Source organism: Erinaceus europaeus, chromosome 9 (genome assembly GCF_950295315.1).
Source record: "Erinaceus europaeus chromosome 9, mEriEur2.1, whole genome shotgun sequence".
Taxonomy (NCBI): Eukaryota; Metazoa; Chordata; class Mammalia; order Eulipotyphla; family Erinaceidae; genus Erinaceus; species Erinaceus europaeus.
The window spans coordinates 67,585,273-67,613,268 of record NC_080170.1 but is presented as its reverse complement, the minus strand read 5'-3'; the positions used below and the strand labels follow the sequence as shown (position 1 = coordinate 67,613,268).

General features: G+C 42.0%; 1 protein-coding gene across 2 annotated transcripts; it reads left to right on the top strand.

The window, feature by feature from the left end:
* The first annotated feature begins 19 nt into the window (after positions 1–19).
* On the top strand, positions 20–16,258 carry LOC103127905 (intelectin-2-like). 2 transcript variants are annotated; one of them, XM_016195105.2, is made up of 8 exons: positions 21–179; positions 376–439; positions 962–1,072; positions 1,582–1,829; positions 2,125–2,289; positions 2,602–2,722; positions 6,462–6,565; positions 15,927–16,258. In XM_016195105.2, the coding sequence occupies exons 1-8, from the start codon at positions 168–170 to the stop codon at positions 16,077–16,079; spliced, it is 978 nt and encodes a 325-aa protein (XP_016050591.1). In that variant the 5' UTR covers positions 21–167; the 3' UTR covers positions 16,080–16,258. The 2 variants fall into 2 exon arrangements, with proteins under 2 accessions (XP_060054134.1, XP_016050591.1); XM_060198151.1 differs by lacking the exon at positions 2,602–2,722 and having other exon boundaries at positions 20–179; positions 2,125–2,281.
* The last annotated feature ends 11,738 nt before the right edge of the window (positions 16,259–27,996 follow it).

Sequence of the window (27,996 nt, the reverse complement as noted above, 5' to 3'; positions counted from 1 at the left end):
AAGGGCCCAGCACAGTCCCCACAGCAGCACCTCTGCACAGGCAGGAGCTCTGAAGCTGCACCTGGCAGGGACTCTTAGTGCCTGGCTCCTGTGGGCAGGCAGGAGGGAGAGACTCTGCTGGGAGGAGGCTGACTCTGACCCAGACCAGACCTGTGTGGGGAGCAGAGATGGCGGCTCAGGTGGGGGCTGGTCTGAGGGTGGATTTAGAGAAGGGGCCCATCCACTGGGCTTAGCATGCTGCCTCAGGCTGGGCTGTCCCAGGAGGTTCCAGAAGGCCCACAAGCCCATCACTGGGCATTCCTGACAAGAAGCTGGGGCTTGAGGGTGGAGGGGAGACAGGGGAGAGAGTGACCCTGTGCCTCCTGTTCCCTTTAGAGGACCCTGGCCAGGTGCTGTTTCCTGCTGTTCCTCTCTGTGGCCACCAGGGGGCAGAACGCAGGTGAGTCCCTGGACAGCAACACACAGGGAAAGCTCCTCCCTCCCCATCCCCAGTACATTGTGGGGGACAGGAGTGAGGGGTAGGGAGAATGGAGAGTGAAAGTTCTGGAGGAGCAAGTCTTTATGGGGACAAGAGTTCACTGGCAGGCAGTGTGACCTATGGTTTGAAGGCTCAGCACCCAGCTCTGCGCACTGTGCTGACAGGTCAAGAGAGCCTGGGAAACTTGTCACCTCAGCACCGATGTTTCTATGATTGTCCTAGGAACCTGGAGAGCTTGTGGTCAAGCTGTGTCTGAGACCTCACTCTTGGCCCCATGTTACCAGACCCCCACCCCCACCCCCATGATCCTTGTCATCTGTGAAGGACACAGCTCAGAATGATCTGCGCTGGAGGTGCAGCAGAGACTCTGTACATGGTCCTCAGAGTACTTGGTTGAGCAAGTGTCACTGGCAGGGCTGGGGAACCTGTGGTGGAATGAGTTATCGCCTCTGCTGACATGATATGATGTTCCTTGTTCTCTAGCTGCAGTTCAGTGTCCAGATATTGTCCCAGAGAAGAACCCCTGTGCTTCTCCCCTTCCCATCCTGCCTCGAAGCTGTAAGGAAGTGAGAGAACGCTGTCCTGCAGCAACAGGTGAGGAGGTCCAGCTTTGTCCTCATGGTGGTGTTGGGAAATGAACCTGAGACCTCAGAGTCTTGATCACTGAAGTATTTTTGCTTAACTTCTAAGTTATCCCCCCATCCTATTCATGGGATTTATTATTTATTAGAAACAATCACCTCTTGATTTCCTTCTCCCTTTTCTCCATTCCTTAATCGCCCTCCCCTGGGGTAGCCACCATTATTCTCTATATCTATGAGATTATTTTTGTTCTTTGTCATTGCTGCTGTTCTTTTTTTTTTTCAGATTCTATGTGTAAGTACACTTACCCAGTTTTTGCTTTTTTTCCCCTCTGATTTATGCAAAAAGTCTTTAAAGCACAGCTTAGAGAAAGGCATTCATGGCTCTTCTCCTACTTAACACTCAAGAATCTTCTTCCATACAGGGAGGCCATGTGTGAGACACAGGAGGTGCTGTACCTCCTGCTTTGGGCCTGGGTGAACAGCAATCAGACAGGGGACCCTGGACTCTCCCTTCTGCAGATGGCATATATCACCTCCTCACCAAGAATGGGGCTGTCTACCAGACCTTCTGTGACATGACCACAGATGGTGGTGGCTGGACCCTTGTGGCCAGTGTGCACGAGAACTTCTTGGCCGGGAAGTGCACGGTGGGCGACCACTGGAGCAGCCAGCAGGGCAACCGGGCTGACAACCCCGAGGGGGATGGCAACTGGGCCAACTACAACACGTTCGGGTCTGCAGAGGGGGCCACCAGTGACGACTACAAGGTGGGGGCCACCACTCCCCAGCCCCTTGGGGAGAATGAGGAAGCATGAGGCTAAGCAATCCAATGAATGGAAGGATGGCAATGGGGCATAGAACAGGTGGGGAAGGGAAGAGATATCTCCTTGCTCTGGTCCCAGCACCATCAAACCAGCATTTGGGGCCTAGAGTCTATGAGGTCCTCCTCTCTGGAAGTGGGGGTGCTCTCTGGACCCCTGCTCTGAAGACAGGGAATCACTAAGGCTGCAGGAGCATCTGATGTGGTAGACTGACTTCAGGCTTCATATCTGTCATTCGTAGAATCCCGGCTACTTTGACATCCAGGCCCAGGACCTGGGCATCTGGCATGTCCCCAACAAGACTCCCCTGCCTTCCTGGAGGAACAGCTCCCTGCTGAGATACCGCACTGACAATGGCTTCTTCCAGGACCTGGGACACAATCTTTGGGGTCTACCAGGTACCCAGGCTGTAGCCTGGGGAGTTTAAGGGTGAAGGGAAAACAAGGACTGGGAGAGGAGGAGGATAAGGAGGGGGCAAAGGAGAGACAGGTAAAAGGGTAGAAGGAGAGGGCAGGGATAAGGGGAAGAGGAGAATGCCCTGAAGCACCAGGGGAGAATAGTGTGGGAAGAGACTAGGGGCTCAGGAGTGGGAGTTCATCCAGGGAAGGAATCCCTGCATGGACACTGATTTCTGAATGGTAGCTCTGAGGGTAAACCCCCATCACCCAACACAGCCTGTAACCACTGTGACCTCACCACCTCTCCTTGGGTCCTGCAGAAATACCCAGTCAAGTACGGAATAGGCAGGTGTTCAGCTGACAATGGCCCAGCCATTCCTGTCATCTATGACCTCGGGGATGCCCAGAAAGCTGCCTCTTACTACTCACCACATGGTCAGAGTGAGTGTTGCTTTTATTTGAGGAAGGTGGTGTGAATACCTGTTTCATCTCTATCTTTTCTGAACATTTCGAATATGCCAAGTTTTTTCTAGCAAGTTTATAGGCTTCATGTTGTTTAGTTATTGGAAAGACAGGAAGTTAAGATTCCTATTACCTTCATTGTACAGGATCCAAACCAAACATAGGCTTCCTCAGCATCACCCTATGGATTTTTCTTTTTCTTTTTAATAGAGACAGAGTGAAAAATAGAGCACCAAAGCTTCCTCCAGTATGGTAGTGGCCTAGGTTCTAACCTGTGTCATACACATGGAAAATCTATACACTGTCTGAGTGAGCTATTTTCCACTCCAATAATAATCTTTAAATTTAAAAGAGATGACTGGTTGATTTGACATTGATTTATAAAAATGTTATATTTTTATATAAACCTCACCACATCTGCCACCAAAGGTGCAGTACCATAACAGCAAAAAGACCCACTAAACCTTCCCCTTCCTCCTCCACTTCCTCTGATACCCACTGTCATTTCACAGAATTTAAGAATTTTTTTTGAGGGGGGGAGTCTGGTGTTAGCACAGCGGGTTAAGCGCAAGTGGCGGGGTGCGCAAGGACCGGTAAGGATCCCGGTTCAAGCCCCTGGCTCCCCACCTGCAGGGGAGTCACTTCACAAGTGGTGAAGCAGGTCTGCAGGTGTCTATCTTTCTCTCCCCCTCTCTGTCTTCCCCTCCTCTCTCCTTTTCTCTCTGTCTTATCCAACGATGACATCAATAACAACAAAAATAATATCTACAACAATAAAACAACAAGGGCAACAAAAGGAAATAAATAAATATTTTTTTAAAAGAATTGGGTTTTTGGTTCAACAAAATAATTTGGGTGCTAGTGTGATGCTTTGCCATGTGTATGGCCCAGGTTCAAGCCCAGTCCCTACTACACTGAGGGAAGCTTCAGTGTTGTGATCTCTAAAAAAACTAAAGAAAGCAAGATGGTTGGGGGGGGGTTGTTTGTTTTTGTTTATGGGCTTCTTTTTTTCCTTCCTGTTTTTTAGCCAGAGCACTGCTCAATTTTGGCTTATGGTAGTGCCAGAAATTGAACCTGAGCCGTCATATCGTAGGCATGAGAGTCCTGCATAACCATTATGCTGTCTCTCCAGCACTAGTGTTAGCTGAGTTTTTGTTTGTTTTCCCTTTCTAGCAGGTTCATTTGCTTTAGTTACTTGTCCTTCACATGCTGTGAAACCATCTGGTTACTAGTGGCTTAAAGGCCACTTCCCAAGTTTTTTCTCTATACATAAGCACCCAAATCTTTTTACTTTATTTTAATTTTTGCTTGCTGGGTTATTGCTGGGGCTCAGTGCCTGCACTATGAATCCACAGTTCCTGGAGGCCACCTTTTCCCCTTTGTTGTCACTGTCATTGTTGGATAGGACAGAAAGAAATCAAGATGGGAGGGGAAGACAGAGATAGGGAGAGGATAGATATCTGCAGACCAGCTTTACCGCTTGTGAAGCGACCCCCCCCCCACCGCAAGTGGGGAGCTGGGGGCTTGAACCAGGATTCTTATGCCATTCCTTGCACTTCATGCCATGTGAACTTAACCAGCTGTGCTACCACCCAGCCCCCAGGGTTTTTTATTTTTATAACTGCAGAGTAGGAGCCCGTGTAGTATATGCAGGTATGTCACAAATATTTATCCAGTCATCTGCAGAGATTTTTATTTTGGTCCCTATTTTGTGTGTTATGAATGACGTAGCTATGAATTCAGGTGTGTGTGTGTGTGTGTGTGTGTGTGTGTGTGTGTGTGTGTGTGTGTGTGTAATAGTGGCACTCTTGTGACAGGCCCTATATATCCTCTTGAATCAGTGTCTCTGTATCCTTCAGATAAATAACGTTGGAATAGTATTGCAGGATCATAGTGTATTTCCCATTATATTTTTTCATAGAGGAGGCACCAATTTTCATTCTCACCAGCAGGTAGAAGACTTTTTTCTCCATACCTCTCCAGCACTTGCTATTTCTAGTTTTTATTAATTACATATTAATTCATTTAGTTTAATAGCAGAGAGACAGATGGTGCAGGAGATTGGCCCCCATGGGACCTTGGAGCCTCAGCCATGAAAGCTTCTTGATAACTATTATGCTATCTCCTCATCCCCTTATTTTTTAAAAAAAATTTAATATTTATTTATTCCCTTTTTGTTGCCCTTCTTGTTTTATTGTTGTAGTTATTATTGTTGTTGTTGATGATGTCATCATTGTTGAATAGGACAGAGAGAAATGAAGAAAAGAGGGGAAGGCAGAGGGGGAGAGAAAGATAGACACCTGCAGACCTGCTTCACCGCTTGTGAAGTGACTCCCCTGCAGGTGGGGAGCCAAGGGCTCGAACCGGGATCCTTGTGCTGGTCTTTATGCTGGTCTTGGTGCTTTGCACCATGTGTGCTTAACCCACTGCACTACCAGTTCCCTAATTTTTTTATGTATACTAATCTCACTGACATAAGCTGATATTCTATTTTTTTACTTTGCTAGGGCCTCCTGCATACACAATAAAAGTGCTCAAGACAGACTTTTTTCAGAAAGTATGTGAGAGATACAGAAATAGGCAAGAAGAGATAGAGACATCACAGCACCAAACCTTCCCCCCCCCAAGCCATAGGGACTTGCCTGTGTTGTGCTGGAGACCCAAACCTGGGTGACACTGACAGGTGCTCCACCTAGAAAGCTACCTCCCTACCCCTCTGTTGTGTTTGTGATTATCCTCTTCCTGCTAAGAGAGATTGAATATCTGTTCTTATGTCTGTGAGCCATATGTCTGTCTTCAAAATACACATTTTCCCTCCTAACAAAGCCATAGTGGTGACGTTCATGCAGCCCAGGAGGAGGAGGTCTAGTGGATAAGGGGTTGAACTCTCAGCAGCAAAACCCAGTGTTTGATTCCTGGCATTCCATGTGACAGGATGTGCAAACTTTGGTCCTTGTTCTCTCCCTCTCTCTCTTTAACAAATAAATGAATCTTTTAAAAAAAAAGTTTAAAAGTTCAGGGTGGCAGGTGATGGCACACCATGTTGAGTGCACAAATTGCCATGCACAAGGACCTGGTTTTGAGCCTTCACTCTCCACCTGCACTGTGGAAGCTTCATGAGCATGGAGCAGGATGCAGGTGTCTCTTTCTTTCTCTCTCCTCTATCTTCCCCTCCCCTTTCAATTTCTCTTTGTCTAAATATGAATAAAAATTAAAAATAATAAAAATTTTATGAAGGCAAAATGACTACCAAGAGCAGTGGATTCATAGTGCTGGCACTGAGTCCCAGAGATAACCCTGGTAGCATTTTTTAAGTGAAGTTTGTGCTATGAAATTAGAGTTTTTACATGTCATTTGGTTCATCCATGAAAGTAGGTGGTGTCAGGTAGAAAGGACCTTATGGTGAAGGAGAAGGGGATGTCAAACAATCAGATGTCACCTCTGAACATGGCTCTCCTTATTGGACTTTTGCAGGATTCCTGATGGGCTTTCTGGGAGTCTGGCTCTTCCTGGGACCTTGTGCAGACCAGGGTGCTCTGTGAGCCCAGGCTTGCCTTTGTCAAATGGAGAGGGTGATCAGCCACTGGCCACAGAGGAGCTGGCTTCCCCACAGCTGTGTATTTGGGGTGCAGCTGGGCACAGAATCTCTGCTGGGCACAGGGAGCTGATTCTATTTTCTCTTTTAACCCAAAATCCTCTTCTCATCTCTTCTCTGTAGAGGAATTTGTTGCTGGATTTGTTCAATTCCGGGTGTTCAATAATGAACAAACTGCCAATTCCTTGTGTGCGGGGATGAAGGTTACTGGCTGCAACACAGAGCACGTGAGTTTTTTAGGAAATAAAGTGTGTGTGTGTGTGTGTGTGTGTGTGTGTGTGTGTGTGTGTGTGTGTGTGTGTGTGTGGTTGTATGTGTGTGGTTGTATGTGTGTGGTTGTATGTGTGTGCCTATGATGGTAGCCTCTTGTGCCTGTATCTCCTCAGTGTCACAAGCATAGGTCTGTACATAGCTTTTTCCAACCCACCCCCTGCACCACAAGATTTTCATAATCACAACTCACACAGCACCTTCCCCTGCAAGGGTCACACCTGTCCCCACAGAGTCATCCCAGAACCCAGACTCAGGGGGTACAGAGATGAAATGCAGAGCTGTCCCTCCTGTGGAGTGAACAATAACAGCAACACAGACAATGGCTCTGGGACAAAGCACAGTAACTTCCAAATACATTATTATTTTTCCTTTATTAGGAGAATTAATACTTGCAGTAAAATACAGTAGATGGCACATATGTGGCATTTCTCAGTTTCCCACATAACAGTCTAACCCCCTCCACCTAAGTCTTCCTCTGTCATCATGATCCAAAACCTAAACACTCCCTCTAGCCCTGCCTGAGTCCTTTACTTTGGTACAATACATCAACCCCAGTCCAAGTTCTGCTTTGTCTTTTCCCTTCTATTCTTGTTTTCAACCTCTGACTGTCCCACATACACTCTTCTCTACCTGGATGATCTCATTTAACATGATTTGTTCAAGCTTCATCCAAGATGAGGAAAGAAGATGAATGCACCATTTTAAATAGCTGAGTGGTACTCAGTTGCTTGTCAATCACTTATACCATATCTTAATCATCCACTCATCTGTTGTTGGGCACTTGGTTTGCTACAAGGTTTTGACTATTACAAATTATGCTGCTATGAGCATAGGTATACACAAATCTTTTTGAATGGGTATATCCCAGGAGAGGAATTGCAGGGTCATAGGGTAGGTCCACTTTTAGCCTTCTAAGAGTTCTCCAGACTGCTCTCCACAGGGATTGGACCAATTTACATTCTGACCATAGGTGCAAGAGAGTTCCTTTGTCCCCACAACCTCTTCAGCATTTTTTGTTGCTACCTTTTCTTTTTTTTTAAGAAAGGAATAATTAACAAAATCATAGGGTAGGAGGGGTACAATTCCACACAATTCCCACCACCCAATCTCCATATCCCACCCCCTCCCCTGATAGCTTTCCCATTCTCTATCCCTCTGGGAGCATGGACCCAGGGTCATTGTGGGTTGCAGAAGGTAGAAGGTCTGGCTTCTGTAATTGCTTCCCCGCTGAACATGGGCGTTGACTGGTCGGTCCATACTCCCAGTCTGCCTCTCTCTTTCCCTAGTAGGGTGGGTCTCTGGGGAAGCTGAGCTCCAGGACACATTGGTGGGGTCTTCAATCCAGGGAAGCCTGGCTGGCATCCTGATGGCATCTGGAACCTGGTGACTGAAAAGAGAGTTAACATACGAAGCCAAACAAGTTGTTGAGCAAACATGGACCAAAAGCTTGGAATAGTGGAGAGGAAGTGTTAGGAGGGTACTCACGGCAAACTCTAGTGTACTTCTGCTTTCAGGTATATATTTTGCAGTAGTTTACGGATACATGTGAATATATGCTCTCTCTCACAGAAACTGGTGTATATCTAGGTTTTGGGACTTTGTTAGAAAGTGAACCACCTGAGATGGAATTAGAGTATACTATGAAAGGAAAGGTCTCACCCGAGTAATAAAGTTGAAGGGTTGTCATTCCACACGTGAAGTCTCTGGACACAGTCTGAAGTGAAGCATGCTGAGGTGGCAATCGTTGTGTTGGTTAGGTTGTGATTGGCAGATGCAATATTATTTGATATGGATTGGGAGACGCATACGGGTAAGTGGGCCCTATCCAAGGGTTCCAGGAATGGGGGAAGTACAGGCTCTATAGTGGAGATGTGAGGTTCCTGCTGTCTTAGGGTTCAAAAAGACGATCTATAGTTAATGTTATCATCACATTATTTGGTAATTGGGTTAACTTTGAAAAGTCCTTTTGCTAGGGTTTGTTGTACAGTACCCAGTATCTTGTATATAGCTGTGCTGTTGGTTGCTTCTGATCTACTTGGTCTAGGCTTTTGAGAGAGTCTGCATATCAAATACGCAGCCTATATATTGAAAAGATTCAGTTTGTTTTTTGAAAAACTTCGAGACATACAATTAATTTTCCCCCTCTCGTATTAATTAACTAGTGATTTATATGACTACATTTTACTAGGAGTGTACATAAACACCATTCCCACCACCAAAAGACTGTGACCCATCCCTCCCACCCACTCCCACCCCCAACTGGCCCAGAAAGCTGCATGTCTACCCCTCACCACAGGGTTTTTACTTTGGTGCCCTACTTACAATTTGGTCTGGTCCTGCTTTTAGTTTCCCTTTCAGATCTTCTTACTCAACTTCTGTTGATGAGTGGGATCATCCCATACTCATCTTTATCTTTCTGACTTAGTTCACTTAACATAATTCCTTCTAGCTCTGTCCAAGATGGGTCAGAGAAGGTGGGTTCATTGTTCTTGATAGCTGCATAGTATTCCATTGTGTATATATACCACAGCTTTCTCAGCCACTCATCTGGTGTTGGGCACCTGGGTTGCTTCCAGGTTTTAGCTATTATGAATTGTGCTGCTATGAACATAGGAGTACACACCTCTTTTTGGTTGGGTGTTATGGAGTCCTTGGGGTATAACCCCAGGAGAGGAATTACTGGATCATATGGAAGGTCCATGTCTAGCCTTCTGAGAGTTTTCCAGACTGCTCTCCACAGAGGCTGTACCAATTTACATTCCCACCAGCAATGTAAAAGGGTTCCTCTGTCCCCACAACCTCTCCAGCATTTGTTGCTGCTGTCCTTTTTGAGGTATGCCATTCTTACAGGAGTGAGGTGATATCTTAGTATTGTCTTAATTTGCATTTCTCTGACAATCAGTGACCTAGAGCAGTTTTTCATATGTTTGTTAGCCTTTTGGATCTCCTCTGTGGTGAATGTTTTGTTCATTTCCTCTGCCCATTTTTGAATGGGGTCATTTGCTTTTTTGGTGCTAAGTTTGCTGAGCTCTTTATATATTTTGGTGATTAGTTTCTTGTCTGATGTATGGCATGTGAAGATCTTCTCCCATTCTGTGAGGGGTCTCTCTGTTTGTTTAATAGTTTCTTTGGATGTGCAGAAGCTTTTCAATTTGATGTAGTCCCATTGGTTTGTTTCTGCTTTAGTCTTCCTTGCAATTGGGTTTGATTCATCAAAGATGTCCTTGAGGTGTAGGTGGGAAACTGTTTTACCAATGTTTTCCTCTTAAGTATTTGATTGTTTCTGGTCTGACATCTAGGTCTTTGATCCATTTGGAGTTGATTTTTGTTTCTGGTGAGATAAAGTGGTTCAATTTCATTCTTCTGCATGTTACAACCCAGTTTTCCCAGCACCATATATTGAAGAGAGCCTCCTTCTTCCATTTAATCCTTTGGGCCCCCTTATCAAAGATTAGATGTCCATAGGTGTGGGGATTTATTTCTGGGCTTTCAATTCTGTTCCACTGGTCTGTGTGCCTATTTTTGTTCCAGTACCATGCTGTTTTGATGATGATGGCTTTATAATATAGTTTAAGGTCTGGGAGTGTGATGCCTCCATTTCTGTTTCTTTTCCTTAAGATGGTTTTGGCAATTCTAGGTGTTTTCAGGTTCCAGATAAATGATTGTAGTGTTTGTTCTATTCTTCTTGGTGGAACTTTGATGGGTATTGCATTAAATTTGTATATGGCTCTGGGGAGAATATTCATTTTGATGATATTTATTCTTCCAATCCATGAGCATGGGATATCTTTCCATTTCTTGGTATTAGTTTCTATTTCCTTGAGTAGCGACTCATAGTTTTCAGTATTTAAGTCTTCCACTTCTTTGGTCAACTTTATTCCTAGGTATTTGATTTATTTTGCTGAAACAGTAAATGGGAGTGATTTCTGGATGTCTTCTTCTTCAGATTTAGTGTTTGCATAAAGAGATGCCACTGATTTTTGTACATTGATTTTGTACCCTGATACCTTGCTATATTGCCTAATAACTTCCAGTATTTTTCTGCTGGATTCTTTAGGTTTTTCTATGTATACTATCATATCATCTGCAAATAGTGAGAGCTTGACTTCTTCCCTTCCAATCTGTATTCCTTTGATTCCTTTCTCTTGCCTGATTGCTATGGCAAGAACTTCCAATACTATGTTGAAGAGTAACGGTGACAATGGACAGCCCTGTCTAGTCCCCGATCTGAGGGGGAATGCTTTCAGCTTCTGTCCATTGAGTATGATGTTGGCTGTAGGTTTGCTATATATAGACTCCATTATCTTGAGGAATTTCCCATCTATTCCCATTTTTTGTAGAGTTTTGAGCATGAATGGGTGTTGGATTTTGTCAAAGGCTGTCTCTGCATCTATTGAGATAATCATGTGATTTTTGGCTTTGCTTTTATTGATGTGGTGAATGACATTGATTGACTTATGGATGTTGAACCAGCCTTGCATTCCTGGGATGAATCCCACTTGGTCTTGATGAACAGTCTTTTTGATATGTTGCTGTATCCGGTTGGCCAAGATCTTGTTTAATATTTTGGCATCTATATTCATCAGAGATATTGGTCTGTAGTTTTTCTTTTTTGTTCTGTCCCTATCAGCTTTTGGTATCAGGGTGATGTTGGCTTCATAAAAGGTGGAAGGGAGTATTCCTGTTTCTTCAATCTTATGGAAAAGCTTAAAAAGTATGGGTACTAACTGTTTCCTGAAAGTTTTGTAGAATTCGTTTGTGAAGCCATCTGGTTCAGGACTTTTGTTGTTGGGAGGTTCTTAATAACGGTTTCAATTTCTTTGTCTGTGATTGGTGCATTTAGATTTTGTAGTTCTTCTTGGTTCAGTTTTGGAAGGGCATATGCTTCTAGGAATTGTTCCATTTCTTCCAGATTCTCTAGCTTGGTGGCATATAGTTCTTTATAGAAGTTTCACAGGATTCTCTGGATTTCTGTGGTGTCAGTTGTGATATCTCCTCCATCGTTTACAATTCTGTTGATTTGAGTCTTCTCTCTTTTTTGTTTGGTGAGTCTGGCTAGGGGCTTGTCAATTTTGTTTAATCTTTCAAAGAACCAACATTTGGCTTCATTGATCTTTTGTATGGTTCTTTTGTTTTCTATGTTGTTTGTTTCTGCTCTAACTTTAGTGATTTCTGTCCTTCTGGATGCTTTAGGGTTCCTTTGTTCCTCTTCCTCTAAGTCCTTGAGGTGTGCAGTAAGGTCGTTCATTTGAGCTTCTTCTTGCTGTTTAATATGTGATTGTATGGCTATAAGTTTCCCTCTCAGTACTGCTTTAGCTGTGTCCCAAATATTTTGATAGGTTGTGTCTTCATTTTCATTTGTTTCCAGGAACATCTGAATTTCCTGCTTGAGTGAATCTCTGACCCAGTGGTTCTTAAGGAGTATGTTGTTTAGTTTCCAAATTCTGTGACTTAATAATTGTCTGTTGTTAAATGTTAGTTTTACTCCACTGTGATCTGAGAAGATACTTGGGATGATTTCAATGTTCTTGAATTTATTGATGCTGTCTTTGTGGCCTAACATGTGGTCTATCCTTGAGTATGTGTTATGTGGATTTGAAAAGAAGGTGTATTCCAGTTTTTTGGGGTGAAGGACTCTGAAAATGTCCAAGAGGTCTAGTCTGTCAATCTCTTCATTCAATTCTCTTGTATCTTTGTTGGTTCTCTGCTTTGTTGATTCTCACAGGTATCTCATTCTCACAGGTATTTCATTGTTGTCTTTATTTGCATTTCTCTGACAATCAATGACTTGGAGCATTTTTTTTTCATGTTTGTTGGCCTTTTGGATCTCTTCTATGGTGAATAATATGTCCCTATCCTCTCCCCATTTTTGGATTTTTTTTTCTGAGTTTGGTGAGCTCTTTATATATTTTCATTATTAGTCTCTTGTCTGCTGTATGGCATGTAAAGACCTCCCATACTGTAAGGAATCTATTTGTTTGAGGGGGGGATCGAGTGTTCTTTTGCTATGAATAAGCTTTTTATTTTGATGTAGTCTCATTGTTTTATTTTTGTTTTAGTCTTCCTTACAACTGGATTTGTAACACTGAAGATGCCTATAAAATGTAGATGAAAAGAGTTCTGCCAATATTTTCCTCTAAGTAGTTGATAGTTTCTGGTCTAGCATCTAAGTCCTTGATCCGTTGGGAATTTTTTTGGGGTCTGTTGAAATGTAATGGTTCAATTTCATTCTTCTGCGGGTCTCAACACCATTTTTCCAACACCATTTATTGAAGAGACTCTCCCCATTTAATATTCTGGGCACTTTTGTCAAAGATTAGATGTCCATGGGTGTGGGGGCTCATTTCTAGGCTCTCAATTCTATTCCACTGGTCAGTGTGTCTAGTTATGTTCTAGTACCAGGCACTTTTGATTACAATGGCCCTATAATACAATTTGAGATCTGGGAGTCTGATGCCTCCAGTTCTGTTCTTTTTTTTTTTTTTTCTCAAGATTGTTTTGGCAATTCTAGGTATTTTCTGGTTCCAAATAAATATTTGTAGCTTTTGTTCTATACTCCTAAAAAAAAAATTGGGTGGGACCTTGTTGGGGATTGCATTAAATTTGTATATGGCTCTATATAGTATATTCATTTTAATGGTATTAATTATCCTAATGCATAAATATAGAATTTATTTCCCCTTCTTTGTGTCTTTTTCTATTGCCTTGAATAGTGACTCATAATTTTCTGAATACAAGTCTTTCACTTCTTTTGTTAGGATTATTCCTGAATGTTTTATAGGTTTTGTTGCTACAATAAAAGGGACTGATTTCTGAATTTCTTCTTCTTCTTACTTAGTGTTTGCATATAGGAATGCCACTGACTTTTGTACATTAATTTTGTAACCTGACACCTTACCATATTGTGTGGTAATTTCCAGGAGCTTCCTACTGGGTTCTTTAGGTTTTTCTATATATACTACCATATTATCTGCATGTCATTGTTTGACTTCTTCTCTTCCAATCTGTATCCCTTTAAGTCCTTGTTCCTGCCTGATTTCTATGGCAAGGACTTCCAACACTATCTTAAATAGTATTGGTGATAGTGGGCAGCTCTGTCTAGTATCTGATCTGAGAGGGAATGCTTCATGCTTCTCACCATTGAATATGATGTTGATTGTAGGTTTGCTATATATGGAATCCACTATACTAAAGAATTTTTCACCTATTCTCATTTTTGTAATGTTTTGATGATGAAAGGATGTTGAATTTTATCAATGGCTTTCTCTGCATCTATTGATATAACCATGTAGTTTTTTAGTTTTCTTTTATTGATATGGTCGATCAAATTGGTTGATCTACACAAACTGAACCAGCCTTGCATCTCTAGCGTAAACTCATTACTGTATTAGCGTAAACACATTACTGTATCCAGATGGCTAGAGTTTTGTTCAGTATTTTAGCATCTATGTTAATCAGAGATATAGGTCTATAGTTTTCTCTTTGTTGTTGTTGTTGTTGTTAGCTCCCTGTCTGCTTTTGGTATCATAGAAGGGAACAGAGTATTCCTGAGTCTTCAATCATTTGGAAGAGCTTTAAAAGTAGAGGCATTAACTCTTCCTTAAAGGTTTTGTAGAAGTCATTTGTAAAAAAATTTGACCCAGTACTTTTATTGTTGGGAAGGTCCTTGATAACTGTTTAAATTTCTTTGCTGTGGTTGGCCTGTTCATATTCTCTAGTTCCTCTTTATTTAATTTTGGAATTTTGTATGTATCTAGAAACTTGCCCATTTCTTACATGTTCTCTAGTTTTGTGGCATATAGTTGTCTTCTAACTGTACTGATAACAGAGAAGATTCTGCACAGTGGGTGATACTAGTGCTGAGTCAGGATGCACAGACAATTGCTGTCTCCGCGTCCAGCATGGAGTGAAGTTCAATGATAAGCCTGAGAGAAGGAATGAGAGATTAATGAGGTAGGGAGGGCCATGCCAAAGATACAGCAACTTTATTTCTGAGTCTCCAAAATTTATACAGAAAGCAAGCAGTTCTACACAATACAATTTCACACAAGATAGTTCTACACAATACAAGATTACACAAAGTATCATGGTTTACTGACAGTTAGTTAAAAATCAATCGATTACAGTAAAGATCAATCCGTTATGGTAAAGATCAAGTGATTACCGGGTTTTGCTCTCCTCCTCTAATGATTTACTTACAAACTTATTTTTCTATAGTTGCTATGTTCCCATTACTATTGTTCTGTATGTACCTAGTTCCAGGAATATGATCAACTGAGCGTAACAGTAAAACAGGGGAGTGGTTACTGGATTTGCTTACTTTCACATACTATACTGTGATTATTAAGCAGCCGGCTATTGTTTCTTAAGATTAATAAGTCCTGCCAGAATCAGCAGAGCATGAAAGGGGGAGCAGCTACATACCACCAAGTCCACATCAGCTAGCCAGGCATAAACAATAATAGGGGAATTTGCAGAGCGCAGCCAAAGGTCATGGTGTACCCCTGTCGCCCCTCCCGGCTATCCCCCTTCTTGGGGGGCCTGAGAGGTTTACCTTGAACGCTGCTCCCAACAGACAATAGCAGTCAATGTCAGGGCCTAATAGTGTGCATTCAACATAGGGCATACACCTTCAGCATCATTTCTGTGAGCACAGGGTGTATGGACAGGCATGGAGCTTTTTATTATTCTGGAGGCTGGGCTGCATGTTAAAATCCTGGAGGAGGGGCCAGTAGAGCTCACATTTTACCAGTTGCAAGGACCCTAGTCCAACCTTTGGCCCCCACCTGTAGGAAGGAAGCTTCATGAGTGGTGAAGCAGTGTTGCAGGTGTCAATCTTTCTCTTTCCTTCTCTATTACTGTCTCTCCTCTAAATTTCTGTCATATCAAAAATAAAAGAAAGGAAAAAGCAAAGGCCAACAGGAGAGGTAGGTTCTTTGTGCAGGCATTAAGCTCCCAGCAATAACCCTGGTGGCAATAATAACAATATTAGTGATAATAATAATATAGATAAATAAGCATTTTTTTCTTTAAAAAGAAAACAACAGTCGTTGTGGAGAGGAGCCCCAGAAGAGAAAGGGTGCTGACTGAGCCCAGAGGGGCAGCACTGAAGGGATGGCTGAGGAAGAGGGGTAGAAAGGGCTGAGAGGGATGTGGGAAGCAAGGGAGAGAGGACAGAGAGGACCCTAGAGCCCACTGGGGGAGAGGGGAGATGGGTGGAGTGGTCAGTCTCATGAGGAAAAGGAGCCAGGATCAGGGAGGGTCTTACCTGTGTGGGCAGCTGATCTTCCCTGTGTTTCTCCTCCCTGCTCCCAGCACTGCATCGGTGGAGGAGGATTCTTCCCTGAGGGTAGTCCCTTGCAGTGCGGGGATTTCGCTTCTTTTGATTGGAGTGGATACGGAACACACAGTGGATACAGCAACAGTAAAGAAATCACAGAGGCTGCTGTGCTCCTGTTCTACCGCTGAGAGCTCTGAGCCGGGCATTGATCTCTCTCCTCACCCCCATCTTCAGAGATAGATGGACACACAGAATATCAACAAGAAAGAATTACAGTAATCTCAACAGCTGTGCATGATCTTATATTTCTCTGAATTCCTTGTACAAACTGGCTGGAACCTGGTAGAATAGATTTTTATAATACCCATGATTGTTGTAGTCATTTCTACCTAGTCATCCCTGGTATCAACTCTAGGTATCCTAGAATATAATTATGCACTTTTCTAGAAGATGCTTGATTTAGATATGGGGGATAGGATAGGATTTCATGACAACTCTTTCTGTTATTGACTACTGGAAGCCTATATATATATTGTCCCTTTCTTTGGCTGTGACAGTAAGATATTCTCCACAAAATGAGTCTGGTACAAGTAAAGTTGAGTCTGCACACTCCTCCATTTGGTTCCTTGATACCCAGTGAGTGTGTTGTCATTTAAGTCCATCTTTATTTATTTTGGATAGAGAGAAGGGGTAAATACAGACATCTGTAGCACTGTAGCATTGCTTCACCACTATGAAGCTTTCCTCCAGCAGGTGATGGCCAGGGGGTTGAACCTGGGTCCTTGTGCACTATAATATGTACACTTAACCAGGTATGTCACCACTCAGCCCCCCTTTTTTCCCATATAGAGACAGAAAGGATGACAGAGAGCCCTGATTCTCACCTGCATGTTTTCAATTAACTTACTAGAGTGGCTCATTGATTTCAAGGGAGCACTTTGCTTACCAGATTCATGGTCTATCATAAAGTATGCAGTTGAGGAGCAGTCAGTGAGGGAGAGAAAGACAGACACCTGCAGACCTGCTTCACCACCTGTGAAGCAACTCCCCTGCAGTTGAGGAGCCGGAGCCTCAAACCAGGATCCCTACACAGGTCCTTGCCCTTTGTGCCAAGTGCGCTTAAACCACTGCACTACCACCAGACCCCCTTCCTTCTAAATTTTAAAGGCATCTTCAATGAAATGAATCCAGTTACCAAAAAAAAGTTGAACAATAAACACAAAGCATAACTTGGACTGGATCTGGTGTATTGCACCCAAGTGAAGGACTCTGGGGTGGGGGGGAGATTCAGGTCCTAGAACATGATGACAGAGGAGGATCTAGAGGGTGGCTGAATTGCTATGTGGAAAACTGAGAAATGTGAACAGGGGTAAATGGCATAATAGTTATGCAAAGAGACTGTTATTACTGGGACTCCGAAGTCTCAGGTTCATGGTGAACTCACCTTCTTTACCCCATCTTGGATGGAGCTCGAAGATATCATGTTAAGCGAGATAAGTCAGAAACAAAAAGATGAATATGGGATGATTTCACTCAGACAGAAGTTGAAAAACAAGAACAGAAGGGAAAACACAAAGCAGAGCTTGGACTGGAGGTGGTGTATTGCACCAAAGTAAAAGCCTCTAAGGTGGAGGGGAGGGTTTAGGTCCTGAGACATGATGGCAGAGGAGGACCTAGTGGGGGTTGTATTATTATATGGAAATGTTATGCATGTGCAAACTATTGTATTTTACTGTTGACTGTAAACCATTAATTCCCCAATAAAGAAATTTTTAAAAACTGATGGAGAGGTTGGCTAAGGGGCTTAGTGTTTGGGAATGTGTAAGACCTTAGATCTATCCCTCACACCACAGAAATGAAAAAATGGTGCTCCTGTATCTCTCTTTCATTAACATATACTATTCACAAATATCTATCTATCAATAAGCCCAACCCTGATTAGATCATCCTTTGTTTAGACGATCAAGGAAGCAGGGATGGGAGAAGGGGGGTGGGTGTCTTAATCACATTTAGGTCAAATATTATATTCCTCAAAATATTTTCATCAAGTTATAAAACCAAATGACCAAAATGAATATTTTGTATCAGTAATATTTTATTAATGATTTAATGAGAGTTTACAACATTATAAGATTACAGGGTGATTGTTCCACAGTTCCACACACCTGCCATCTACCCAAGTTCTGTGACTCCTGTACCAGGCCCCTCCCCACTTCGTGGTAATCAACACAGTTCTCACAAAATCTTAGAGACAGTTTGATCACTCCTTTTGTGAAACTGTGTGTTTCAGTCCCCCATATTCCACAAATGAGCAAAGCTGTCTGGTAATTGTCTTTCACTTTCTTATTTCTTCCTCAAAGTTTAACCACCTCTAGTTCCATATATTTTGTCCCAAAGGACACATTACCACAAAAAGACCAAGTTTAGTCAAACAAACAAGACAGGCATGTAGGCAGACACATAGCCAACCAGACATAAACTTACTTGTAGATAATTCTAGAACAAATTCACAAATGAGACACAGAGACTCACTGTAAACATTTTCTTTTGCACAAGTGAAGTGAAGAAGCTAAACACTTCCAAGTTGAAGGAGTTTCATGATGTGATTCACAGTAAGAAATACAGGTGTTGGGAGTTGGGCGGTAGTGCAGTGGGTTAAGCGCACATGGTGCCAAGCGCAAAGACCAGCATAAGGATCCCTGTTCGAGCCCCTGGCTCCCCACCTGCAGGGGAGTCACTTCGCAAGTGGTAAAGCAGGTCTGCAGGTATCTATCTTTCTCTCCCCCCTCTGTCTTCCCCTCCTCTCTCCATTTCTCTCTGTCCTATCCAACAACGATGACATCAATAACAACAATAACTACAACAATAAAACAACAAGGGCAACAAAAGGGAATGAGTAAATAAATAAATAAATAAATAAATAGGTAGATAGATAATAAATAAATATTTAAAAAACAAAGAAAAAGAAAAAATACAGATACAAAGTCTGGAGAACTCTCAGAAGGCTAGAAATGGACCTGTCCTATGAAGCTGCAATTCGTCTCCTGGGGATATATCCTAAGGAACCCAACACACCCATCCAAGAAGATCTGTCTATACCTATGTTCATAGCAGCACAATTGTTATAGCCAAAATCCCCACACTGCAAGGGATTGGCCTCTGGGAAGAATTCTCCTCCAGTAGTGCAGTGCTGGGAGGAGGGAAGAGAAGCACCCCACATGAAGCTGAGTTCTGCATTTTTTTCTCTGCCCCGCCCCAAGTCTGGTTCGGGAGTGACTCTGCAGGGGCAGGTGCTGTGTGGGGTGTGATGAGAAAAAGTCTGTGTGCATGAGCAAGTAGAATTTTTTTTAATTTCTTTATTGGGGAATTAATGTTTTGCATTCGACAGTAAATACAATAGTTTGTACATTTCTAACATTTCCCAGTTTTCCATATAACAATACAACCCCCCACTAGGTCCTCTGTTATCCTGCTTGGATCTGTATTCTCCCCCACGCACCCACCCCAGAGTCTTTTGCTTTGGTGCAATAGGTCAATTCCAGTTCAGGTTCAGCAAGTAGAATTTTTTAACAATCTGAAACTCTGTATTCAATAAACAAACTCAATAATTTCCACCTGGCCCACCTTGGTCCCTAGCCATTACCATTCCACTTTTTGCCTGTGAATTTGACTACTCTAAATACCACATATGAATAGAGTCATAAAATATTTATCTCTTTCTGACTAACTAATTACATGTCATATAATGACCTGAAGGCTAATCTATGCTGCGTAATTTAGAACTGCATTCCTTTGGGGATGGAGTTGAAAAATATTCCATTATATGCAAGTGTCACATTTAGCCATTCATCCACTCATGCACACCTGAGTTGCTTCAATCAATTGGCTATTATGGGCAGTACAGTTATCAACAGAAGTGTACAAACATCTCTTTGTCTTTGTTTTTAATTTGTCTGGGCATAGATCAACAGGTAGATCTTGAATGAAATGACTGTCATACAACAACAACTACACACACACACACACACACACACTGTCTCCTAAAAAAAATTCATGAGCTCCATGGTGCAGCAGTAACTTTCATCTATGCACATAGTGCACTGGCACTGGACAAATCCAGCAACAAATTCTTGTACAGAGAAGAGATGAGAAGGGGATTTTGGGTTAAAAGAGAAAATAGAATCAGCTCCCTGTGCCCAGCAGAGATTCTGTGCCCAGCTGCACCCCAAATACACAGCTGTGGGGAAGCCAGCTCCTCTGTGGCCAGTGGCTGATCACCCTCTCCATTTGACAAAGGCAAGCCTGGGCTCACAGAGCACCCTGGTCTGCACAAGGTCCCAGGAAGAGCCAGACTCCCAGAAAGCCCATCAGGAATCCTGCAAAAGTCCAATAAGGGGAGCCATGTTCAGAGGTGACATCTGATTGTTTGACATCCCCTTCTCCTTCACCATAAGGTCCTTTCTACCTGACACCACCTACTTTCATGGATGAACCAAATGACATGTAAAAACTCTAATTTCATAGCACAAACTTCACTTAAAAAAATGCTACCAGGGTTATCTCTGGGACTCAGTGCCAGCACTATGAATCCACTGCTCTTGGTAGTCATTTTGCCTTCATAATTTTTTATTATTTTTATTTTTTATTTTATTAAGATAGATATTGAAAAGGGAGGGAAAGATAGAGAATGAGAGAGAAAGAGAGATGCCTGCAGACCTGCTCCATGCTCCTGAAGATTCCCCAGTGCGGTGGAGAGTGAAGGCTCAAAATCAGGTCCTTGAGACTTCCAGAGGTGGGGCTACAGGGCAGCAGCAGCTGTGTTTCTCTCCTCTCCTCTCCTCTCCTCTCCTCTCCTCTCCTCTCCTCTCCTCTCCTCTCCCCAGTCAACTAGGAATATCTAAGGAGACCACCTGGGACCACAACAAGACAGGACTAGAACGATTTTGAGAAACCATCAAATCACTGGTGTGTGCAAACACATGTGACTCATGGACAGAGAGGATCCTAAGGAGATATTCCTGGGGTGAAAACCCATATCTATTCCATAGTGGCTGGTAACAGTCTGGCAGTACCAGTTGAGGTGCCACCTCCAGTCTGTTTTGTTAACAAAAAGACTGCTGAAGGGAGGAGAGAACTCTGCCTAAGGCTCACCAAATGCAACTGTGAGTTTCCATCGCTACTGCCCCTTGAACATTGGAACAGCAGTGCTGACATTAGGGGGCAGAGAACTGGACCAGAAATTCAGGGGAAAAAATCTGTACCCTGGTGGGCTACAGGTGGGGCTGTATAGTGAGAACTTTTCCACACTGTTCTCCTGATGAATGGGGGAGACATGGTGAATAACTGACACAGAACCAACATAGTATAAATGAGACTTGTTTGGAAACTCAGAAGCCCAAGTACTTTTAGCTGGAAGAGCAGCTGAATTGAGCCTGGTGCTTTGGATCCTCAGGGCGTGGGAATCTCTGTGCATAAACTCTGTGTTATCTCTCCCCCACCCTGATTTATATCTTGGTCTAGAATGAGTTATTAAGCTAAGAAGCCTAATTATACTTAAAAATCCCTCAGGCTCCCATAGCCTACAGGGAAGAAAAAGAACAAAAGAGGTTTTAACAGCCACTGTGCTTCAAGTCAGGGATAGAGATAATATTGAAACAACAGGTAATTTCCACAACTGTGAACTCTTTAAGTACCTTAATTAGACACAAGGCAATCTATGAGTGATCAGTAATTTGAAAAGTACTGAGAGAGGGACCTCGTAACATACTATATAGAATGGTTAAACCAAGAAGAAATATTGAAGAAATGAATCAGAACAAAAATCCAACGAAAAGCCTCCCAAATGTTGAAGCACAGAACAATGAGGTCAACATCCAAACACTAGCTAAATAAATAGTCACAAGAGTGAGGAGAGAGTTTGAAAGAATCATCATCAGAAAATGCAGAAACAACAAATGAGACTCTGGAAGAAAGCACTAATTATCTCAAGGTTATTAGAGAGCCGAAAGAACTGAACTAAGAACACAACTAGCTGAACAAGTTAAAGAACAAGTATCAGAACAGGATAAAAAAAATAGTGGAACTACAGAAAACAGCAGAGGGGAGAGAGATAGAATAAATGAGGCTGAAAACAGAATTAGCAAGGTTGAGGACAAATTAAAGAAAACTAAAAAAAAGTAAGAAATCTCACCCCAAGAAACTGGAATACACATTCTACTCAAGTCCACATGGGTCATTCTTAAGGACAGACCATATGTTAGGCCACAAAGATAGAATCAGCAAATTCAAGAGCATTGAAATCATCCCAAGCATCTTCTCAGACCACAGTGGAATTAAACTAACACTTAACAATCAACAAGATTAGCAATAGTCCCAAAATATGGAAGCTCAAAAGTATACTACTTAACAATTACTGGATTAAAGAGCAAATAAGGTGGGGAGAATACAGGTCCATGAAAAATGATGAATGAAATAGTGGGTATGTATTGTTAAATGGGAATCTGGGGAATGTTATGCATGTAAAAAAAAAAGAAGAAGAAGAAGTAGAAACGCAAAGCAGAAATTGATTGAGTTTGGAGTATGGCACCAAAGTAAGAAAGCAGAAGTACACTAGAGTTTGCAGTGAGTACCTCCCTAATACTTCCTCTCCACTTTTCCAAGCTTTGGGTCCATGATTGCTCAACAATTTGTTTGGCTTTGTATGTTAACTCTCTTTTCAGTCACCAGGTTCCAGGTGTCATCAGGTTGCCGGCCAGACTTCCCTGGATTGAAGACCCCACCAATATGTCCTGGAGCTCAGCTTCCCCAGAGACCCACCCTACTAGGGAAAGAGAGAGGCAGACTGGGAGTATGGACCGACCAGTCAACGCCCATGTTCAGCGGGGAAGCAATTACAGAAGCCAGACTTTCTACCTTCTGCAACCCACAATGACCCTGGATCCATGCTCCCAGAGGGATAGAGAATGGGAAAGCTATCGGGGGAGGGGTGGGATATGGAGATTGGGCGGTGGGAATTGTGTGGAGTTGTACCCCTCCTACCCTATGGTTTTGTTAATTAATCCTTTCTTAAATAAAAAAATAAATAATACTCCAATTCCATTTCAGGTTCGACTTGTGTTTTCTTTTCTAATCTTGTTTTTCAACTTCAGCCTGAGAGTGAGATCATCCCATATTCATCCTTCTGTTTCTGACTTATTTCACTCAACATGACTTTTTCAAGGTCCATCCAAGATCGGCTGAAAACGGTGAAGTCACCATTTTTTACAGCTGAGTAGTATTCCATTGTGTATATATACCACAACTTGCTCTGAATGACTCTGAAAATGTCCAATAGTTCTAGGTTATCTATCTCTTCATTTAGCTCCCTTATGTCTTTACTGATTTTCTTCCTGGATGATCTGTCAAGTTGAGATAGTGGGGTGTTGAAGTCCCCTACTATGATTGTGTTACTGTTAATATATTGCTGTAGCTCTTTCAGTAGAAGTTTGATGTATTTAGATGGCTTCTCATTGGGTGCATAGATATTAATAATTGTTAAGTCCTCTTGATTGACTGATCCTCTGAGCATTAAGTAGTGTCCATTCCTATCTTTTTAAATCTTATGTATTTTAAAGTCTATCATGTCAGATATGAGAATAGCTGTTCCTGCCCTTTTTTGTGGGCCATTGGCTTGAATGATAGTTTTCCATCCTTTCACTTTAAGTCTGTGTTTGTCTTGTTACGTTAGGTGAGTTTCCTGTAGACAACATATTGTTGGGTTGTGTTTTCTGATCCATCTTCCTACTCTGTGTCTTTTAATAGGTGAATTCAGGCCATTCACATTTATTGATATCAAAGATTGAAGATATTTTAACGCCATTCTTGTAGAGTTTTAGAGTGTTTTGATATATGTTCTATTTGTGGTGGTCTGGTTGTTTATAGGAAACCTTTCAGAACTTCTTTCAAGGCAGGCTTGGTGATGGTTGCTTCCTTCAACTGTTGCTTGTCTGAGAAGGTTTTGATGCTTCCATCTAGTCTGAATGGCAATCTAGCAGGACATAGTATTCTTGGCTGAAAGCCTTTCTCATTGAGCACTCGATAGATATCTTGCCATTCTCTTCTGGCCTGTAGTGTTTGTATGGAGAAGTCTGCTGCTAATCTTATGGGTTTTCCTTTGTAGGTGACTCTTTGTTTTTCTCTTGCAGCCTTGAGGATCCTTTCTTTATCCTTATTCCTTTCCAATCTAAGTATGACATGTCTTGGTGTCTTTAGGTCTGGGTTAATTCTGTTTGGGACCCTCTGGGCTTCTTGAATCTTTATGTCTTTGGTGTTGTCCAGACTAGAGAAATTTTCAGCTATTATGGCCTGGAGAATGCTTTCTTCCTCCCCTTCTCTTTCTTCCTCTGGTAAGCCAATAATGCGTATATTGTTTCTTTTGAAGTCATCCCATAGGACTCTGTTGTTGTTTTCAGCATCTCTTAATCTCTTTTTGAGATCTCTTACTTCTTTTTTAGTTGTCTCTAATTCATCCTCAATCTTGCTAATTCTGTCTTCAGCCTCATTGATTCTATTCTCTCTGCCCTCTACTGCTTTCTGGAGTTCATCTATTTTGTTGCCCTGCTCTGATACTGTTTTAGCTTGTTCAGCTAGTTGCCTTCTTAGCTCAGCGATTTCAGCTTTCAGCTCTCTAATAACCATGAGATTATTAGAATTTTCTTCCATATTCTCATTTGTTGTTCCTGCATTTCTGATTACAATTTTTTCAAATTCTTTACTCACTCCTGTTATTATTTCCTTGGCTAATGTTTGGATGTTGAACTCGTTGTTTTGTGCTTCACCCTCTGGAGGACTTTTAGCTGGACTCTTGTCCTGGTTCGAGTCTCCAATATTTTTTCTTGTTGTTTTAACCATTTTATATAAGTTAACAGTTTTTTCAATCCCTGAATTGGAGTTCAGTGGTGTAAAAGCCTTTTTTTTTTCCCCCTGTAGGCTATGGGAGCCTGAGGGCTTTTAAACTATCAATAGGCTTCTTTGTTTAATCACTGACTCCTGACCAAGAAATAAAGCAGGGTGTGGCAGAGATAATCCAGTGGTTATGCAAAGAGACTTTCACATCCCCTCAGCTATGCCACAGAGGTATAGGTCTTCTCCTGAGTTTCCCGGTTAGATCTCTGTGCCCTGGTGTCCCTCCCTGTTGCTGCTCCAGATTCTGAGGGTAGTAGCAATGGAGACTCAGAGTTGCACTTGGTGAGTCTCTGGGGAGTCCTTTCCTCCCTTCAGCTGTCCCCTTGTTGGTGGAGCAGACTGGAGGTGGTGTCTCCACTGACAAACTGTTGAACTGTGAGCAGTCACTTAATCTCTCCTTAGGCCCCTCTCTCCTCTCTTGTCACCAGCCACGCGTGTTTGTACTCAGGGGTGATTTACTGGGTTCCTGTGGTCATTCTAGTCCTGTCTTGTTTCGGTCCGGGTGGTCTCCTTTGGTATTCCTAGTTGATCCGGGAGAGGATAGGAGAGGAGAGAAAGCGATCTGCTGCTCGTAGCTCCGCCTCCGGAAGTCGAATCATTTTATTTATTTTTCTAGGTCTTTTTTAAAAATACTTATTTATTACCCAGGTGTCCAACAACAGATGAGTGGCTGAGCAAGTTGTGGTATATATACACAATGAAATACTACTCAGCTGTAAAAAAATGGTGACTTCACCATTTTCAGCCAATCTTGGATGGACCTTGAAAAATTCATGTTATGTGAAATAAGTCAGAAACAGAAGGATGAGTATGGCATGATCTCACTCTCAGGCAGAAGTTGAAAAACAAGATCAGAAAAGAAAACACAAGTAGAAGCTGAAATGTAATTGGCATATCGCACCAAAATAAAAGACTCTGGGGTGGGTGGGGAGAATACAGGTCCATGAAAAATGATGAATTAAATAGTGGGGGTTGTATAAAAAAAAATAATAATAATAATAATAAAAATTGAAAAAAGGGAAAAAAATAGCCTCCAGGAGCAGTGGATTTGTGGTGCAGGCACCGAGCCCTAGCAATAGCCCTAGAGGCAAATATATATAATAAATAATATATATATAATAATTTTTTAAAGATTAAAATTAAATAAAACATGCAATTTAAAGCAGTAATAGGATTGTTTATTAAAAAATTAAATGAACAAAAATTAAGAATTCAGTGCAGTGGAAACAGCATAATGGTTATAAAAAAGGCCTTTCTAAGGCTACAGGTCCCAGGTTCAATCCCCAGCAATAACATTCAAAAAAAAAGAGTGGTGAAGCAGTGCTGCAGGTGTCTGTCTCTCTCCCTCTCTATCTTCCCCTCTTAATTTCTCTCTGTCTCTATACAATAATAAATAAATAAAACATTTAAAAAAAGAAGAAGAAAGTGCAATAGCTCAGTGGTAGACGACAAAGGGTTTCCATACATGAAGTCCCAGGTTCAGTTTCTTCTACCAACTGTGCCAGAGCTGAGTGTTGCTATGGTTGATAGCTCTCTCTATATATCTATTTCTCTTCTTCATAAAAATAAGTCAGTTGAGTGCTCTCTCACTTGTTCGAGCATGTGCCTCAAACAAGGCCCTGGACTAGAAATCCACTACATAGCAATGTCATAGCTTCCCAGGGAAGCTCCATGAATGGTGAAGCAATGCTGTGGTATCACTCCCTGTCTACTTCTTTTTATATATATCAAGAATAGAAAAAATGAAAAAGTAGTTCTAGGGGAGGTGATATTATGCATGAGCAAGAACCCAGAGCTGTCAAAATAAATAAGCCTAAAAAAAAAAACTGATGCTATGGAGATTTTATTTTGTTTATTTATTTATTTATTTATTTATTTTTGCTGCTGAGATTTTAAAAAAAAAAAAAAGAGCAAATAAAGGAGAAATCAAAATATTTTGAGAGTTCAATGAAAACGAAGACACGAGCTATCAAAATATTTGGCACACAGCTAAGGCAGTACTGACAGGGAAATTCATAGCCATACAAGTACACATTAGGAAACAAGAAAAAGCTCAAATATACAACCTGATTGCACACCTTAAAGACCTAGAAGAAGAATAAAGGAATCCTAAAGCAACCAGAGGACAGAAATAACTAAAGTTAGGGCAGAAATAAATAACATTGAATATAAAAATTTATATATATAATATATAACATATAATATATGATACATAATATATAATATATTATATATATATACACCTCATTCCCTCCATTTCAAGGTTCCCTTTCTCTCTCTCTCTCTCTCCTTTGCCTACAGGGCTATTACTAGGGCTCTGTGCCTGCTCTATTAATCCAGTGGTCCTGGAGAGGCTATTTTTCCCATTTTGTTGCCCTTGTTATTATTGTGTTTGTTGTTACTGTTATTGTTGGTATTGTTGTTGTTATTGGATTGGACAGAGAGAAATTGAGAGAGGATTGGAAGACAGAGAGGGGAGAGAAAGACAGACTCCTGCAGACCTGCTTCACTATTTGTGAAGCGACTCCCCTGCAGGTGGGGAGCCAGGGGCTCAAAGTGGGATCCTTATGTCAGCCTTGCGCTTTGTGCCATGTGTGCTTAACCCGCTGCACTACCACCCAACCCCTCAAGGTTCCATAGTTCTTTATCTCACTGGGAGTATAGACTAAAATCTTTATGGGGTGCAGAAGGCAGGATGTCTGGATTCTGTAATTGCTTCTCTGCTGGACATGGGTGCTGACAGATTGATCCATATCCCTAGCCTGTTACTGTTTTTCTTTAGTGGGGTAGATCTCTGGGGAAGTGGGGTTCCAGGACTCATGGATAAAGTCATCTTCCCAGGAAAGTCAGGTTAGTGTCATGGTAGCAACTGTAATTTGGTGGCTGAAAAGTATTAAGATATAAAGCGGAACAAATTGGTTAATAATCAGGAAACTAACAGTAAGAATATAGCAGATAAGACTTGGTATCTTCATGTTGGAAGAAGCTAAGAAGTCTATTTTAGGTTTATTCTAAGGAGTCTGTGACTTTACCAATTATTTGCCTGAGTCTGATAGCTAACATGGAGGTGGGCAAAAAATCTTGTCTGGTGGGGTCATCTGCCCAGGGAAGTCCAGTTGGCATCATGTTAGTATCTGGAGCCTGGTGGCTGAAGAAAGAGTT